The sequence below is a fragment of the Bombus bifarius genome, unplaced genomic scaffold (assembly GCF_011952205.1).
Source record: "Bombus bifarius isolate JDL3187 unplaced genomic scaffold, Bbif_JDL3187 scf7180000008045, whole genome shotgun sequence".
Classification (NCBI taxonomy): domain Eukaryota; kingdom Metazoa; phylum Arthropoda; class Insecta; order Hymenoptera; family Apidae; genus Bombus; species Bombus bifarius.
This window is the reverse complement of record NW_022884411.1, coordinates 1,013,206-1,030,306: the sequence shown is the minus strand read 5'-3', so window position 1 is coordinate 1,030,306 and position 17,101 is coordinate 1,013,206. Positions and strand designations below refer to the sequence as shown.

Genomic DNA, 17,101 nt, shown 5'->3' with positions numbered 1-17,101 from the left:
CCGAGTCACTTACCTGCTAAGGTCCTTCAGACCCAACAAATGTCTTTTCTAAATCAGTTTCCAAAGACTATTGCTTACTACGGCTTGACACGGGAAAGTTAGTTTTTCTCACGTACGATGCTTCCTACTAGCAACTTTCTATCGAGGGCGGTTAAGACCCTTCCTAGTCCACCAACCTTCGTTTGTCCAATCCGAGGCAATGTATACTGCCCTCACTTCCAGACCTAAAATGGCATGAACAAATCCGATGATCCCGTGCGCTAGACACACCCATCACTAGCTTTCCTCCGACACAGCATCGTTACTCGACTTCACTTCTTCTACATCGTTGGAAAAGTCAACTACTAAGTCTAACGCTAATGCCTATCGGGGCAGTCTAAGCATAACGCGAGAGTCGGTCTCGGTATTGTCGAGCATACATTTTCTCTCCTAAATATCTTATAGTGCTACGTCCACTAATACATTAAATCCAATTATAAGAGCCCTGCTCTAACGTACATATCTATCTTATCTTCGTGCGATAAGTGATTATCTATCTATCTATGCTCATCAGTGTAATCTAAGTGTTGGAAATATATAATTTATAATTCTGTGAATCACAGTGTTATACAAACTGAATCACCCCTATTATCTCAACGGAAATCAGGGGATCGATCAAGTCGTGGTGTCGATTGTTATAATCGTAACGGGAATTTACGACTCCCGTTGACGTCTCTCCTAGCGACTACGTCTCCCCGTGATTGGTCGAACAAACAAGACCTATTTTTCCAACGAACAACGTCTCCCACTAGCAACTTTCTCTCGGGGGCAACTAGCATCTTTTTCTAACCACCGATATGGAGATTGAGCAATTAGCAGCAACGCCAATTTTCCTTACTTTCCGAACGAAGGCTTTTCTAGACGAATCCGATGATCTCGTGTCCTTAGACACACCCCGTGATAGTTCTCTTCTGTGGCATCATCGGAACGGGAAAGGCATTCTTTTTGGCGACCTCATTGACTAAAGAGTAACGTCTTTACAATCAGCAACTATTCAGACTTAGATTTCGTGAGAACGTTCATCTATCGTCTCGTTGACGGCGGATTCGTTATCGAACCTGAGATCATTGTCACTAGTACCGCAAGCGCTTAATCGCCGTGTTTGATCGTCGAACCTGTGTTACCCATACTTGTGTTAATAAACCGTACTGTTACTATACCGCAACAATGGCTAATTTCAATGAAGAATCATCTAACGCTCCCAACCCCATCCTCGACGTTTCTCCGACATGTATATATGAATAATGTTACTAGTCACATTTTTAAAAACACTATTATACTTTTCCTACTTCCTTCGGTATTCTTTACAACTCGGGCATCTTCTTCTACGTTGTAAGTTGTGTCTAAAATTTGTTAATAATTATTTTCTACAAATTAACCGCTATCGTCCGATTTCGGATTGTTCTGTTATATATCAAGAATGAGAAGCAAGTAAGATACAACTTACCACAAGTTTAAAAAATAGAAGTTCTTTTAAGTATTGTCATATTCAGTATCATTTTGATCGTAAGAATCTCAACAATCCAAGTAAAACAATCTTATAGCAATAAAGTAAAAAATATAGAAACTTCATTTTTCTTCTTCCTAGTTGCAAAAAATTATTTTTCCCTTTTTTATTTATCAACCACTGTGTTGTAGCGTAAAATTAAGATAAAAATAAGAAGCTTGTCAATTTCCGAACAGGAGATCGAGTTCTTTTTATTTTTACTCAATTTGTACAGTATTATTTTCGGTTCGCGATGATACGCTTTTGATACTTGGGTTAGTTAAGAATTTTTTAGACTGACTGGATGATTTTGAAGGGAGCATTTATATTCTTTTATTCGTTGGAGTGGGAGAAGGCTTTGCTCGTACTTATCATATTTCGGAGAACGGCTGGAGTGACCGAATGCCACCCAGGCGGCTGAGAACGGGTGCTGATCGGACGGTCACACGTGATAAGGCGCTCGGAATTTTGGTTTATCATATGGCTGCTCGAATTTCACCTGTGACAGTGTCATTGCCGGAACATATCATAAATAACATCGGAAAATGTTCCCAGTGAGTAGTAGAAATAGCTCATATCCATTTGAAGGGACAAATTCGTTTATTTAAAAGAATTTTGTGCTGGCTATACTTTGTTCAACGAAAACAACTAAGTCAGGAGCGTATTTATGAATTTCGGATACTGTGCCACTTTTTGGACGGAATTTTTGTAATGAGTATAATAGACACAAAAGTGCTTTGTTAATTTCTTATATGTGTATATAAAACAAATAATGCAATAAATAACATATACTTACGACATATTATCTCGATGAGTATTCTCATCAAGATCTCAAAATCACATCATCATTCACATCATCTCAAAAATAATAGAGTTTTTATGTAGGACCACTCGGTATATCGATCGCAAAATTGTATCTGATAAATCAGTGAAAATACTTTGCTCAAAGAACAATCTTTTTTTCAAACGATAGAATTAAAGGTAAATATATCTCCATGCTTCGTAATGTACTTACTTGACACTGCTATCGTCCATATCATAAGTCCGAGAAATCAAAAGGAACTCTAGTAATGACCTAGGGTAAATCCGCTCCTGAACTCATCATCCTCTAGTCAATACCTGGCGCCTCTTTTGTCTACATGTGATCATTCTATTTACACATCTCTGCTGACTCTTCTGATTGAACAGAATATAGGTATGTACGGGTATGCGAAATTATAACTTGGATGGACTTGGAAAAAGTCGGGTGGTCTCACTCGAGTATCTCTACTCTTTGGCAACGCCGTGGACCTTTTGTATTTTGACAACTTTTATGGTACCAAAAGTCATTTTTAAAGGTCTTTGTAAGCTTTTGCAAGCCAAAAAACAATGAAAATGCATTACGTTGTAATATATTGTTTAAACAAATGGCTTTTTAAAAAATCTTTCCATTGATACCATTCCTCTATGTCCCTAAAATATTTTAAAATTTAGCTGTGTGAATAACTTTTAAATGAATTTCATAATGCGACTTGTTATATCTCACTTGCTTCTTTGTTTTTCATTCTCGACAAATTTATAGCAGACCGATCAGTCAGATAATAGCAATCGGAGAGGAAATTTCCTCTCTGTAGCAATCAATTTGTAGAAAGTTAACAAATTTTAAATTACAACGTAAAAGAAAATGTCGAAATGGTTAAGAATGGAAAATACCGAACGAAGTAGAGAGAGATCATGATGTTTGTAAAAATGCAAGTAGTGGCATTGTTCATATATTTTTTCTTATTCAATTCAAAGGTTATGGGTTTATTCTAGCTCATACCCCGATTGTAAACAGATTTTACGAGTAAACATGTGCCATAATGACCGGTGACACCAAACTCCCTCTGCGTTCTTGTCTATAACTAATTCTAGTTCTAGCAGCAACGTATAGATGGTGCGTATCATGTTTTGATTGGAGTAATAAGTGTAGGAAGTATGGTCTTATACACATGTTTGAGAACTCCAGTGGAAGGGGTAAGATTACTAATGTCAAGCGTTGTGCTTTACAAATCGGCCACCATAGAACGCTGCTATTGAGAAGTTAGGATTCCGTATGTAATGCCATCTTTCTGTGAAATCATTGAAGGAATTTAAGAAATTTAAACTAAGCCATTAAGATTACTCAATGACTAAACTAAACTAATTTTCATAATTTTTTGCCATCTATTTAAAGTAAGTATGTACATCCATAGTATTTCATTTGATACAGAAAAATGTTGTTTAAATGAATATTAATTATGAATTATTTTATTATGAAATGTATATTATTATTTCCAACAAAAACGTTTAACAAAATTACAGCTTCCAAATCAATTATGTGCACATGTTTGACGTGTATATTGGAAAGTAAACTTGTTTTTCTATATTTTTTAATGCATTAAAAAATTGTATAACTATTAACACTATCTATAATATATGTAAATAATGTCATCATCAAAATATTATTCATGATTGAAACATTTCAATATAATTAAATTTTTTATTGAAAAAGCAAAATTACTGTATAATTTTAGAGTTTACGAAGATTTTTAATAAGAGGAAAGATTTTATATTATATAATATTCATTAGACAATAGTTAGGTACAAAATAATAATAATATAATTATGATAATCATATAAACCGCCGTTTCTTCCTTCCATTTGCGCTGGTACTTGGTCCGCCGTGAGTCCAGTTCACGACAGCATTAAGGAAAGAGAAAAAGAGACAGAAACAATCAGATCCGGGCTATTTTTACATGATGACGTTAAACTACGAATCCTACCTTCTCAATTGAAGCGCCTTGCTGCAGACAAATTGACCAATATCGTCCGATTATTAAGAGCTTTACCCCCATCCCGGAGTTTCCAGACTTATATATGACCGTGGTATGAAGTGTAGATATATGTGGCCATTTCCTAAGTTCTCGCGAGCGCGGGTTTTGATCTAAGTGAATTATATATGTACATAGAATTAACAAAACATAAATATTATTTGAGATTATCGTCTTAAAGACAAGTAAGTAAAGTCAGACAAATGAAATAAAGATAAATTTATGGATGTAAATTTCAAATATCTTATTAATCAGGTAGTGGACTTTTTTGTAGAACTATTAAAGAGCTACATAACTCTTACATAATTTCGATGTGTTTCTTATAGTTTTTGCAGTGCATTTAGTTTTCTATGTACTTTTTCCCCAACTTGCCGCGCTTTTATGTTCATTCCTCAGCTTCATAAAAACTAATTTTAACCAAACAGCCTAAAATTTGACAAAAATGATCAGATTCCTACATAGGAAAGAAAACTGCATAAAAATCGGTTCAGCGGATCTCCAGTTATAACATAACAAACAGACGTTGCGTTTTATGTGATATAGAGATAAATATGTAAATAGATGGTTATACGCGTATGATTGCGAATTCATTACTTAAACGAACTTAATATTTTTAGGTTATGTAATCTACTCATATTTGTCCTTTGTACTTGATTGTCTCCAGCAATGATGATGTCTTATGTGCATACATATGTGACGCTATAATCCGAAATGATGGATTTAATGAATTATTATGACATACTTGGTTGTACCAAGGAATCAACATTTGAAGATATAAAATGTGCATATCGTGCATTAGCTTTGAAATTTCATCCAGATAAAAATGCAACAGAATTTGATAGTATAAAATTTCAATATGTGTTAAAAGCTTGGCATGTTCTGCGCGATCCAAAGTTGAAAGAAGAGTATGATGCCATACTAAAGCAAGAAGAATTAGATTTGGAAAATATTTTAATATATGCAAAAATATGGGTGAATGAATTGGAAGAAATGGATAATAATAAAGACATGTTGTCTTATCACTGCAGATGTGGGGGATTATATTGTATCGAGAAGCAACATATTCAAAAGAAAAATCAGATGATACACGTTCCTTGTTCAGAGTGTACTCTTTTTACTATCATTGAAACGTAATACTTGTAACAGCTAATGACATTAGGACAGACACAAGGTGAAAAACATATAATTTAAAATGCAGCAACATTTTCTATTTCTTATAAAAAATGATACAACAGATAACACATCATTACAAATATAAACTATTGAGCAATATACAAATAAAAACACGATTCTTAAAATATCCTAGGTTCAATAATAAAAATTGCATTTACACAAATTGTGTCTTGCATTAATAATTGAATTTACAAGACTTATTGTCAATCAGAATTAACTGTTTGTATAGCTTATGTAATTTCTGTAATGATAGAGTTTGTATAAAAAACTAATTTACTATAAAAATCTATAAATTTGCAATTTATTACAAATTTCTTAATATTTCTTGCTTTGGAAAAATTTGTAATTTAATTATGTTTATTCTTGCATGATAACTGATTTTATGTTACTCAGTTGATTCGTGCATATTGCACAGGATAAATTTGCAACTCTTATTATTGCACCATGGCAAAACCAGACTTGGTACTAATGTCGAAATCAATATTTTATTTAAATATAGACAATCCAATTAAATTACTATCACGAATATTCGATTAACCCTGGTTGTTTAATCGGCGAACAATAAATAGCGAATGATTTTTGAACATGTTACGCATGGAAAATTAATCAAATACTATAGTGGTAAGTATTTGACAATGAGCAGATACAGGCGCGTAAACTTTTTTGTATTATTATATTATAATCATTCTTCTTAATTATATTTGTAGAATGATTATAGAAATAATAAAACATCTATATTGTTTTACAATATAGAAAAACTAAAAAGAAGTTTAATAAAATTTTTTTATACAATAATTTCATCTTGCATGTATGCTTTATACATTATGAACAAATTATATATTATTTTCTTCTTGCAACGTATATGTAATTGTATTTATAAGATTCAAAAGAGAGAGAAAGAGAGAGAGATGCAACATATTATTCTGCGTGTATCTTTAAGAAATCTCTATCTTATGTTTTACAATTCAAGGACCCTTGTAACGTGTATAATATAACTGATTACTGAAATTCTCTTTTATACCTGAAGTTAAAACATGAATAGTTGTTTCCTCTACGTAACACGTTCCCTGATATTCCGATTAACGAGTAACATAAGAAACTGGTCCAAGTTCCAATGTAATATAACATTATTATTAATAATGTAGTAGAAATCGTTATGATTCCTCCAAAATATACTTTTGAGTTAAAAAATTAATTGTGATTTATATAATTGTATGATTTTGTACGAACAATTTAGATGATAGAATAAAAACTGATACAAATAAAACAAAGTGAATAAAAAGCAACAGCGTTCATTTCGATAAAAAGTCATTAAATATTGATTATATCATCCAATAAATTATGCACAATTCCCATGACTAATTTAATTAACATAAATGGAAAATTTAAATAAGCTATATAAAGTACAGCAAAGAAGAACTTATTGTACAAAGGATATTTTTACCATTATTTTCTTTTCTTTTTCTCTCATCTTTTCATTCCTTTTATTTAGATCTTTTATTTATTTTTTTCTTCCTTTTCTGTTTCTCTTTTTTTTCAAAATGTGAGATTCTTTAAGCAATTTTTTTGTCTATAAGCTTGACAAATATGGTACGAAATTTTTCTTTTTCTGTAATTTAAAAATACTTTCCTAAACGCCCATACAAATCGTTATGTGGAGTTAATGTTCATAGTGGGCTACCTCCCATGTAAATTACTAGCGATTTCTTTTAAATTTTATAACAGCAGTAATACAGTAATACATTTATAAGCTCCTCGTTCTCCGTAATTTGTTGAGTCTTTAAAATCTCATATTTGTACACCACGATTAATACACTCCATAATTAATATAATTAATGCCTTCGGTTTAAATGTTCTACCACTTTGGAGATCATTTATAACAACTACCGATTCAGCGTCTGACTTTTTACGATCTCTCTTCAAATTTTCGACATACATTCTTATCACAATCACACCATGTAATACATGTATCATTGTACAGTAGATTGGTTACGCTACCTAGTTAGAGTATGTACAGAGGTCGTAGAAGAGGGCAGTTTTATCCACTGAAAAGTGCACTATTTTACCTCTACATCAAAATCGAGAACAAGAAGTTTGGTCTCCTCCGTTCCGTTACGGCTACCTACTGCACACACCAGTTTTGTATCACTTGCACGTATCCTCCACACAACACCACCACTTCCGCCGCTTTCCAAAGCAACCAAGTTTCTTATAAAATCACCTAAACACATGATAAAAACTTTAGGAATTCGTCAAAGGAATAATTCAAGAAAACAGAAAGAAGAGAAAGGCAGTAATGCAGCAAGGAAAAACGCACCAGTTTTAACATCCCACAGTTTAACTGTACCATCATCAGATGAAGTAATTACAAAATGGCTGTTGAACTGAAGGCAAGTGACAGCAGACTGATGCTTATTTGGACCAGACAAGGTTTGAAGGCAGTGACCACTAACAATATCCCATACTTTAACAGTTGAATCTGCATTTCCAGATACTAAGATATTATTACGCAATTCCATTCCCGAAGTGAGCGACTGATGTCCCATTAATGTATGTCTACATGCACCAGTTTCAACTTCCCATACTCTTATGCTTGTATCCAGAGAACCGCTAACAACATGTACGCCATCAAACTAATAAGAAGAAAGAAAGAAAAGAGTGTATTAACACTTCTTCATATATCTATATTAAATAAATTTAGTGCTGTTCAAGGTATGTCTTGAAGTTTTCCAGATTTTATATGTTGCAATATAAAACTATTTGTCCAATGAAATGACAATATCTAACCAAATTTTCATTACAAATAATTATTTCAATTGTGAACAGCATCAGTTTAAGAAATATTATAAATTACATATTTTTCTTAATATTAGATTGCCCGAAAAGTTTCTTTCATTTTATAAAGAAATAATATACGCACAATGTTTTTTGTTTTATATTAGTTTATTCAATTATTCACGAACATAATAATAGGAATATAACGAAATGGATCATACCTAATTCAATAAAATAATATAAAACAGAAATTGTTGTTCATCTATTATTACCTTATGAAACGAAAGAAACTTTTCGGACAATCTAATATATATTGTATATTATTGCAATATATTGTATCGCATTAGTTCGTGTATTACTTTTATATAATTCGTATATACAGTTTAATTAACGCTTACTTGGAGAGAATAAACACGATTTGTATGTCCTTGTAAAGTATGAAGGCACTCCTCGCGTTCCGGATTCCAAACCTTAACCATATAGTCGTAGGCGCCACTGACTACTAATTTTCCATCATATTGCACACATCTAACAGCTGCCAAATGGCCCACAAGCACGTGTAAACATTCGCCAGTATCCACTTGCCACACCCTTAAAGTCGCATCTCTACTACCACTGACTACTTTATTACCATGTAGATGCATACACCTTACCGTTGATGTATGTCCATATAAAGTATGAATGCACTGACCAGTTTCAGCATTCCATACTTTCAAAGTACGATCTGTACTACCACTAATTACAGTAGTACCTGACATTTGAGAAGACCATACACCACCAGTATGTCCAACTAATGTTCTTAAACACTGCAAAAAAAATATAAATTACAAAACAATGTTATACGATAATTTTCTATCTTATTTCCATAATTATATTCTTCAACTTACCTTGCCTGTAACGGCGGACCATACTTTAAGAGTATTGTCATCAGAACCACTTACTATACGATTACCAGAGAACTGAAGACAAGTAATAACATGGTCATCGTGTCCTTTTAAAACCTTTGGTGTACGAATAGGTTTCGTTCTCCAATTCATTTTTATATTATGTTGTCTCATATATGCTTGTTTCCATGGGGATGAACAATTACCGGAATTTCTACCATTCTTACGTTTTATTTGAGGCAGATCCTTCAAATCTTCTATACCAGCTGCTCTGCATTTCTCTTTCCATAGTAGATTATCGTCCGCGAGAAATCGCCAATTACGGCATGTTTGAGCAGCACGTAAAAGATCCCTGGGTTCTAGGAAAGCTAATACCGACAAAGCCAACTCTTTTGGCAACAACGATATAAAGTCCCTTTGAAATTGAGGTTCAATAACCTGCATCATATGTCGTACCTGTGTTGGTTCACACCGTTCAATTAATTCATCTATAGCTAGCATTCTCTCTGCATTTGACCATCTCTGAAATTAGAAGCAATATCTTTAGTATTTAAACAATTAAAAAAAAGAACAAAGAATTTTCTTGATCAAACTACTTAAGTTTCTTATACCTGAAACTGAAGAAGCCAATTACTCATTTCTGGCGGAGGATTATCTTTTGTTGGAATAACACATCTCATATGTTTACTTTTATCATCCAATTTCTTAACAATCCTGCAAATAAAAAAACTCATGTACCACAAGCTATCTCCTTTTGAAAATTCAAATTGCATTTCTCAATGCTCTTTTTTAATTTATACTTACATCGAATGGGATTTGTCTTCTGGGTTAAGTTTTTTACAAGGTAAACTAGATTCAGTATCACTTTTGCGCTTCCTTTGTGGCTGAACAACATCCAAAGGAACACAGGTATGTAAAATGGGACTATGTACTCGTTGTGGAAACGACTGTGGTTGAGATGATGAAAGCGAACATGTATTACTATCAAGGTCAGGTTCACATTCTGCATCGCAAAATATTCCTGTATCACTGATCTAAAATTAAATTAACCTGGCTGTATTGAGGTGTAAATCTTTTATAATGTGCTGTAGTTCACATAAAATAACTCACTTCACTTTCTTCTTCACTACTGTCATCTTCATCTTCTTCCTCACCATCTTCCCCGTAATCTTCTGATTCTTCATCTTGTGCTAATAGAGAATGCATAGGTTCTAAAGAACTAGGTCCTGGAACACCTTCAATGCCCTCTATAGGACTTGGACTTGTACCACCTGGTTTATTATCAGTTATTTTATTAGACGATGAAGAAGGGACAGACATCACTGGCTTATGTCCAATATATATTATCTGGATATAAAAAAAATTGTTTTATCTTCTTTTTATAACAGAAGTAATTGTATTACTTCTAATGTACATAATAATTTAAAATCAATTATGTATAATATAAAAATTTATGGAAACAAATTATGCATATCGCTTAAGATTTGTGGTATTTGTATTTTCATAAAAAATGATTTTCTTGTATGTAGTATCTCAAATTATATTTGTAATACTTTATATGTATAAGGAGTTACGTTAAATATTTCCATTTAATAGATTATGACCTGTGAATTTGAGCAGCCTGAAAATTGATTAATTTTTGTAATAAAAGATTGTCTCAGTATATATCTAAGTATATGTTACATTATAATTGACATTTTATCAATTGTCTAATATAAATGAATGTAAATTTGAAATACAAAATTACCAAGAAATTATAAATTATAGAACTTGGGGGAAGAGAAATTAAATGGAAACTATATTGGTATTTTAATGTCTTTTTCATAAGATTTTTTAATTGAAGAAGAAATTTAAACGAAGTATTAATAGCATTTCACTATCAATTATGTTCACGGAGAAAAAAAAATAATATTCGAAAGTATGCAAAACTCCTAACCTTAGACGAATCCTAAAACCAAGTTACATTTGGAACATAGCCTAGAATAATAAAAGGAAGGACCGGTTAGCCACACCCTTAATTTTCATTAGATTTTCACAAGAAGCAAATAAATAAAATAGAAAGTTAGGGTTGAACAAACAATTCATACTTAGATCAAACGTTTCTCCTCAGTGGCTTCCTTATTGTAAAACTACTATACGACGATGATCCAAGTTTCTTAGTTTCGATTACTGTTTCTATCATATGGTGGCGGTACGCATTTTTCGTATGTCGGTATTTTGTTAGGTTAGAATAGAATAAAGTTAATTTTTGGGCTAAAGATTTAGGCCAACACAAATGTTGAAACAAAAATAAGTAATAGGTATAAACACAGAAAAAGATCCATCGGTAGCTCTCGGTAGCTCCGAGGTTTTTATCTCTTCGGACTCGGTGCTTCGTAGACAGGTAGCTGTTGCACATGCGTTCCCGTTTATAAGCCGCATATTCATTGCTGTCCTGTGATTCAGTTCATACGTATGAATCATACCATATTTTTCACAAACATAAAAATCCAGAATCTAGACAGTGAAGTTAACAATCAATTCCGGTACCTTTTCTTCTCGTCTTCAGAATCTTCAGTGATCAAGGAAAGCACTTTCAAATTCAAAACAATAATCAAGTCAAATACTTATTTATTTTGAATTACTGACCTTTTATCTTTCGTTTATAAAATTTTCATATATCTATACAAAACAATTCGTTAAAATTCGTTTGAAGGTATTTATAACAATTTCTATAATATTATTTGCATATTTTACATATATACATATGTACTTAAGTAAGTACGTAAGCATATTGTTTCGTATATTGTATTTTATGTAGTATCGTAACTATATCTTTAATTGATTCGGTAGAACATACTGTGAACGGGACATTATTTAATGTTCTGTATGATTAAGAGTGCGACGGTTTAAACGGTGTGGAGTGTAGAAGATAGTCTACCTTCAAGAATTTGTTTAAAAATGTGTTAGTGAGATATGTGATATGTCAAGCAGTGACGTTGGACAACCTAATTTTGAAGGTTATCAAACGAAATAGAATATCTTTTTGATGCGGTAGGTCGCCGTCTCGATCGCTGTTTCTTTTTTCTTTATTGAGACGCTGCGTCCCATCGTGACGGTGAACTACCGTGTAGCAAAGGTTAGATACAGCTTAAAGTAATATTAGAATGGCTTCAAGTACAATATTGCAGGTGAGCTATTTAAACATGTTATTTTCATTGTTTTTGTTTCATGACTAAGTTAACAATTGTAATTACAAATGTATTTGGTGTGTTATAGAAAGCTATAGATCTGGTGACTAGAGCTACTGAAGAAGATCGTAATAAAAATTATGAGGAAGCACTTAGGTTGTATGAACATGCTGTTGAATATTTTCTACATTCTATTAAATGTACGATTGTTATCAGGTTTCTTTTATAATATCATTTTTCTTTTTTCCCTTTTTTATAATAGTATTATGACAAAAATGAATGTGAAGTTATGCTATTGTTTTTATTTTCTAGATGAAGCACAAGGTGACAGAGCTAAAGAGAGTATAAGAGCAAAATGTACGCAGTATTTGGAAAGAGCTGAAAAATTAAAGGCATATTTGAAAAAAAGTAAGAAGAAACCTGTAAAAGCTGGTGAAGATAATTCTAAAACTGAGGATAAGAAGAGCGATAGTGGAGACAGTGATACAGATAGTGATCCTGAAAAGAAGAAACTTCAAAGCAAACTGGAAGGTGCGATAATTATTGAAAAACCAGATGTTAAGTGGAACGATGTTGCCGGTCTTGATGGAGCCAAGGAAGCTCTAAAGGAAGCTGTTATTTTGCCAATACGTTTTCCCCATCTGTTTACTGGAAAACGGATACCATGGAAGGGTATCTTATTATTTGGGGTAACTTTTACATAAGTACAAAATAACTTTTAGGTAAAAATTAACTATAAAACATGACTTATCAGCAGAAGGATTTTGCAATTTTGTCTAAGTAATTTACAATCATTTTTTTCAAGTAATTTCAAGATATTTTCAGCCACCAGGTACTGGTAAATCCTATCTAGCAAAGGCTGTTGCAACTGAAGCTAATAATTCAACGTTCTTCTCTGTGTCATCCTCGGACTTGGTAAGCAAATGGCTTGGAGAATCTGAAAAACTTGTCAAAAATTTGTTTGAATTAGCTCGTCAACACAAACCCAGTATCATATTTATCGACGAGGTGGATTCACTCTGCTCGTCACGTTCCGACAATGAATCCGAATCTGCAAGAAGAATAAAAACAGAATTTTTAGTTCAGATGCAAGGTAAGCGAAATAGTCGAATAAATTGTTGATTTGTACATATGTTGACATATGTACTAATTTCTCCGGATACGCGTGTTATGTACATAAATAAAATATGACATGGTAAATTGATTCATTAGGTGTTGGATCAGATAATGACGGTATACTAGTATTGGGAGCTACTAATATACCATGGGTGTTAGATTCTGCTATTAGAAGAAGATTTGAGAAGAGGATTTACATTGCCTTACCAGATGAACAAGCTCGTGTTATAATGTTCAAACTTCATTTAGGAAGTACTTCTCATTGTCTAACAGAAGAAAACTTTAAAAAATTAGCAGCTGCTACTGATGGTTATTCTGGAGCTGATATAAGTATTATCGTACGAGATGCTCTTATGCAGCCAGTTAGACTAGTTCAAACTGCAACACATTTCAAGCGTGTAAGAGGACCATCACCAAAAGATCCTTCTATTATTGTGGATGATTTATTGACACCATGTTCACCGGGAGATCCAGCCGCTATTGAAATGAACTGGATGGAAGTTGAGGGTGATAAATTGTATGAACCACCTGTAACTATGGTAAATATAGAATGTTTTTTATTTCCATTGAATTATTTCAGTCTTATCTTATAAAATTTTTAATTGTAATCTATTATATGGTATAATTTACTTTTCATATTTAGAAAGACATGTTAAAGTCATTAGCGACTACCCGTCCCACAGTGAATGAAGAAGATATGGCTAAATTAGAAAAATTTAAAGAAGATTTTGGTCAAGAAGGTTGATACTCAAATTTTTTTAATCAAGTTGCTATATACTTCCAAAAGTATCTTTCTGTTATACATGCACTTGCCTTATGTCTTGTTTGATTATCGACATTGCGATACGTAATATTTATACAAAAAGTTCAAACATACATTGACTCAGGCTTTTATTTTCAAACTTTCTTTTCCTTCAACAGTCATTACACGATAGCAATGCCAACATTGCGAGCTTGATGCTTATTTACAAATACTGTTTGTTAAAATATAAAAATCGCAGAATGAACGATATATATTTTGTGATGAAAATTAGTTACATTTTAATCTGCAAAAAAAAGAAAACAATAGACTATTTTTTATTCAAAAGCGCGAGAAAAAGTTAAAATGCTACCGATCCATACGTAATATGTAACGAATTCTGTGCGTTTTTAACTTATATAATTATTGCTATACTTGTACCTAACAAATTAATTGTACAATACATATGTAGGATTAATAAGTATTTCTGAACAATGTTTATGATTGTAGATTAGCAATTCATTTGTATGTTTTGTAATTTTGATTTTGCTTAAACATCAGCGACACGTTATCAATGACATTTGCATTCATTTTCCTCAGTAAGTATAAATTATACTAATAATCAATTTGAAACGATTCGTTAAATTACGTGAACGCGATTACATGTAGTATGTGATATACATATGTGTACGTATATCAAATAAGCAAAATACCATTTCCATGTGTAAATTGTTTTTATTGTTAATTAAATAAATAACAAGCTGTACACAATAGAATTTCAGTTTTTCCTTCAAGAAGCCTAGAAACAATAAGAATTGTGAAAGATCTTATAAATGTAACAAGAAAGTTTTCTACTGATTCACGGAGGGCAGTGTCTTAAAAATTCAGAGTTCATATAAACCACTGTTATTGTAATATCATCACGAAATATTCGTACAACTTCTCCTGGTAGTGTCAATAATTGTGACAATTTAACATGATCGATTCCGTATTCCGTACCACCGAGTGCGTTTCTCAATAAATGTGTCGCTGCATTACTATCAAGAGGTTTCTTTTTCAAGCCTTCTTTACGTTGCAATAACATTTTATGTATTTCTGATAATTTCATATTTTTACGGGGCAGCTTCAATGGGCTCAATGTTACTTTTCCACTCATATGCTCACCTACTAAACGTACAGCTTGTAAGGGTGACATTAAATCCCATAGACCATCGCTAGCTATTATAAGAAATTTATCTCTTGGTGTTAATCTATGATATCTAACTTCTGGTTTCGCTGTCAAGTATGGAGGAGTATAATAATTCGGTGGAATTGCTGTTTCACCAAAATATGGCACCACTACTTTCTCTAAGATTTGTTTGCTCCATTTGTAGCGAAAATCACCTAACGAACGAAGGGGCGCTAATTGTCCAAGTAGTCGTTCCAATTTAATTACAGTTGATTTTTCGTTCGATGGATGCTCTGATAGAATTCTTTCGACTTCTGCACGATTGTCGGTATTATGTTCGACGGTCATTAATTTTGCAGACCAATCATCATTTTCTATAATGTAAGATAGTAATACTAATAACAGTGATGATAATGATGCAGATATTAAGTAGTAATGACAACAATAAGAAAACTGTATATCCATTTCTCATAAAATTACAAAGTCTGATAATTACATCTCATACCAGAAAGTATGCCGAGTACTGCTTGGCAATCACCCACTCCAGTGACATGAAGATGTGGACCATCTATGTGTGCAACAGCTGCTACAGCACCAGACATTGCAACAGCAAGAGTTGTAGCAGCACTGCTTTTACCTAAATTTAAAAGTGCTTCGTTCGACAAATCATTATCTAATCTGAGAAATGCATTCTCTAAAGCTGTTTCCATTTGAAATTCTTTTGTACATCCCATTTCTATTAAGTCCTTGACAAAAGTTAAAAAACTTGCTTGATAAAGATCTCTAATTTCAGAAATAAATTCCACTTTATCATTGAACATTTGAAGAAGTTCTAATTTATTGCTGGAGTTAACTGTGTTGAGATACTGTTTTAGTAATTTTGTGGGCAACAAACATGCTGATATATAATGAAAAAGTCTCTTTGAGATAATTTGTGCACATGTACGACCTCCATGACCATCAAACACACCTAACAATATTCCTAAAATAAATTTGTGCTTTTGTTGTACATAATATGAAATTCGTCGTGTCACTAATTGTAAAAATATAAAAGTATATCGAATAATTTGTGTATGTATAAGTTGTTTCCAATGTTTTATACAACTTCTGTACCTTTTGTAAGTAAACATTGAGCCTCTGATCGAGTATCTTCCATAGGATTATTGGATGCCAACTGATTTGAATCGTAATATTTTATAGAACTTTCACCATCAAATTCTTTGGTATATTCATTAGCTTGCAAAATTGCTGTAACCTACAACATATTTATAAAAAAGAGAGTTTGGAAAGAGTTTGATAAGACTATATTACCTCTTGTGGTGTAAGCCGTGGCAATGCCATATATAATCTGTGAGCACATTTGTTACTACTCCATTCATTATGTCTAATGCATACATTACTGACAGTTTTAATTAAATTACTGCCAACGTTTTGTAAAACCATTCTATTTCTGCGGTTTTGCAGTATATTTGTACTAGCACATTTTCGTGCTTTTACTTCTACAGCACATTTTGTCTGCCTCGCACTCGCAGGTTATGTTAAGCTCCTATCTTTTGCAATGTCTTTCTAAGAATAATTGTTGTTATAGCAGCCGCATATACGATATATGCGCACGCGTACAAATACGGTCATGAACAAAAGTATTAGTACACTCTTTAAAACAGAATAACTTTTTTAAAATGGAACCAAACGACTTAGAAGAAGTTAGAAGGATTAATTT

The 17,101-nt window shown here is 32.6% G+C and overlaps 4 protein-coding genes across 13 annotated transcripts; 2 read left to right on the top strand and 2 right to left on the bottom strand.

Moving 5' to 3' along the window:
• Positions 1-4,340: 4,340 nt before the first annotated feature.
• On the top strand, positions 4,341-6,048 carry LOC117207698 (dnaJ homolog subfamily C member 24-like). Of its 6 annotated transcripts, none has more exons than XM_033448130.1 (2): positions 4,341-4,411; positions 4,974-6,048. In XM_033448130.1, exon 2 carries the CDS (start codon positions 5,068-5,070, stop codon positions 5,488-5,490), a length of 423 nt encoding a protein of 140 aa, XP_033304021.1. In that variant the 5' UTR covers positions 4,341-4,411; positions 4,974-5,067; the 3' UTR covers positions 5,491-6,048. The 6 variants fall into 6 exon arrangements, with proteins under 6 accessions (XP_033304021.1, XP_033304018.1, XP_033304017.1 ...); XM_033448127.1 differs by having other exon boundaries at positions 4,368-4,426; XM_033448126.1 differs by having other exon boundaries at positions 4,397-4,473.
• A 495-nt stretch (positions 6,049-6,543) lies between these two features.
• On the bottom strand, positions 6,544-11,618 carry LOC117207690 (F-box/WD repeat-containing protein 7). Of its 5 annotated transcripts, none has more exons than XM_033448102.1 (9): positions 11,276-11,617; positions 11,125-11,165; positions 10,299-10,535; positions 9,993-10,222; positions 9,800-9,902; positions 9,192-9,710; positions 8,703-9,110; positions 7,847-8,162; positions 6,544-7,750 (listed from the first exon to the last, which is right to left on the bottom strand). In XM_033448102.1, the coding sequence occupies exons 3-9, from the start codon at positions 10,506-10,508 to the stop codon at positions 7,587-7,589; spliced, it is 1,950 nt and encodes a 649-aa protein (XP_033303993.1). In that variant the 5' UTR covers positions 10,509-10,535; positions 11,125-11,165; positions 11,276-11,617; the 3' UTR covers positions 6,544-7,586. The 5 variants fall into 5 exon arrangements, with proteins under 5 accessions (XP_033303993.1, XP_033303995.1, XP_033303994.1 ...); XM_033448104.1 differs by having other exon boundaries at positions 10,299-10,459; XM_033448107.1 differs by lacking the exon at positions 6,544-7,750 and having other exon boundaries at positions 7,863-7,959; positions 8,054-8,162; positions 11,276-11,618.
• A 346-nt stretch (positions 11,619-11,964) lies between these two features.
• Positions 11,965-14,697, top strand: LOC117207692 (vacuolar protein sorting-associated protein 4B). Its single transcript, XM_033448109.1, has 6 exons — positions 11,965-12,358; positions 12,447-12,558; positions 12,671-13,047; positions 13,184-13,451; positions 13,571-14,013; positions 14,118-14,697. Exons 1-6 carry the CDS (start codon positions 12,335-12,337, stop codon positions 14,217-14,219), a joined length of 1,326 nt encoding a protein of 441 aa, XP_033304000.1. The 5' UTR covers positions 11,965-12,334; the 3' UTR covers positions 14,220-14,697.
• A 231-nt stretch (positions 14,698-14,928) lies between these two features.
• On the bottom strand, positions 14,929-16,987 carry LOC117207691 (pyruvate dehydrogenase [acetyl-transferring]-phosphatase 1, mitochondrial). Its single transcript, XM_033448108.1, has 4 exons — positions 16,693-16,987; positions 16,495-16,636; positions 15,887-16,363; positions 14,929-15,755 (listed from the first exon to the last, which is right to left on the bottom strand). Exons 1-4 carry the CDS (start codon positions 16,822-16,824, stop codon positions 15,073-15,075), a joined length of 1,434 nt encoding a protein of 477 aa, XP_033303999.1. The 5' UTR covers positions 16,825-16,987; the 3' UTR covers positions 14,929-15,072.
• Positions 16,988-17,101: the final 114 nt, after the last annotated feature.

What these genes read in the sequence shown, in the direction of transcription:
- LOC117207698 (XM_033448130.1), top strand. Translation starts at nt 5,068, where the DNA reads ATGATGGATTTAATGAATTATTATGACATACTTGGTTGTACCAAGGAA.
- LOC117207690 (XM_033448102.1), bottom strand. Translation starts at nt 10,508, where the DNA reads ATGTCTGTCCCTTCTTCATCGTCTAATAAAATAACTGATAATAAACCA. An exon ending in GTAGTGAAGAAGAAAGTGAA is followed by an intron (nt 10,223 to 10,298) that starts GTGAGTTATTTT and finishes ATTTAATTTTAG; the next exon opens with ATCAGTGATACAGGAATATT. An exon ending in ACTGTGGGATGTTAAAACTG is followed by an intron (nt 7,751 to 7,846) that starts GTGCGTTTTTCC and finishes TCATGTGTTTAG; the next exon opens with GTGATTTTATAAGAAACTTG.
- LOC117207692 (XM_033448109.1), top strand. Translation starts at nt 12,335, where the DNA reads ATGGCTTCAAGTACAATATTGCAG. An exon ending in TTTTCTACATTCTATTAAAT is followed by an intron (nt 12,559 to 12,670) that starts GTACGATTGTTA and finishes TTTATTTTCTAG; the next exon opens with ATGAAGCACAAGGTGACAGA. An exon ending in ATGAACCACCTGTAACTATG is followed by an intron (nt 14,014 to 14,117) that starts GTAAATATAGAA and finishes TTTCATATTTAG; the next exon opens with AAAGACATGTTAAAGTCATT.
- LOC117207691 (XM_033448108.1), bottom strand. Translation starts at nt 16,824, where the DNA reads ATGGTTTTACAAAACGTTGGCAGTAATTTAATTAAAACTGTCAGTAAT. An exon ending in TCAATGTTTACTTACAAAAG is followed by an intron (nt 16,364 to 16,494) that starts GTACAGAAGTTG and finishes AATTTATTTTAG; the next exon opens with GAATATTGTTAGGTGTGTTT. An exon ending in AGTACTCGGCATACTTTCTG is followed by an intron (nt 15,756 to 15,886) that starts GTATGAGATGTA and finishes CTTACATTATAG; the next exon opens with AAAATGATGATTGGTCTGCA.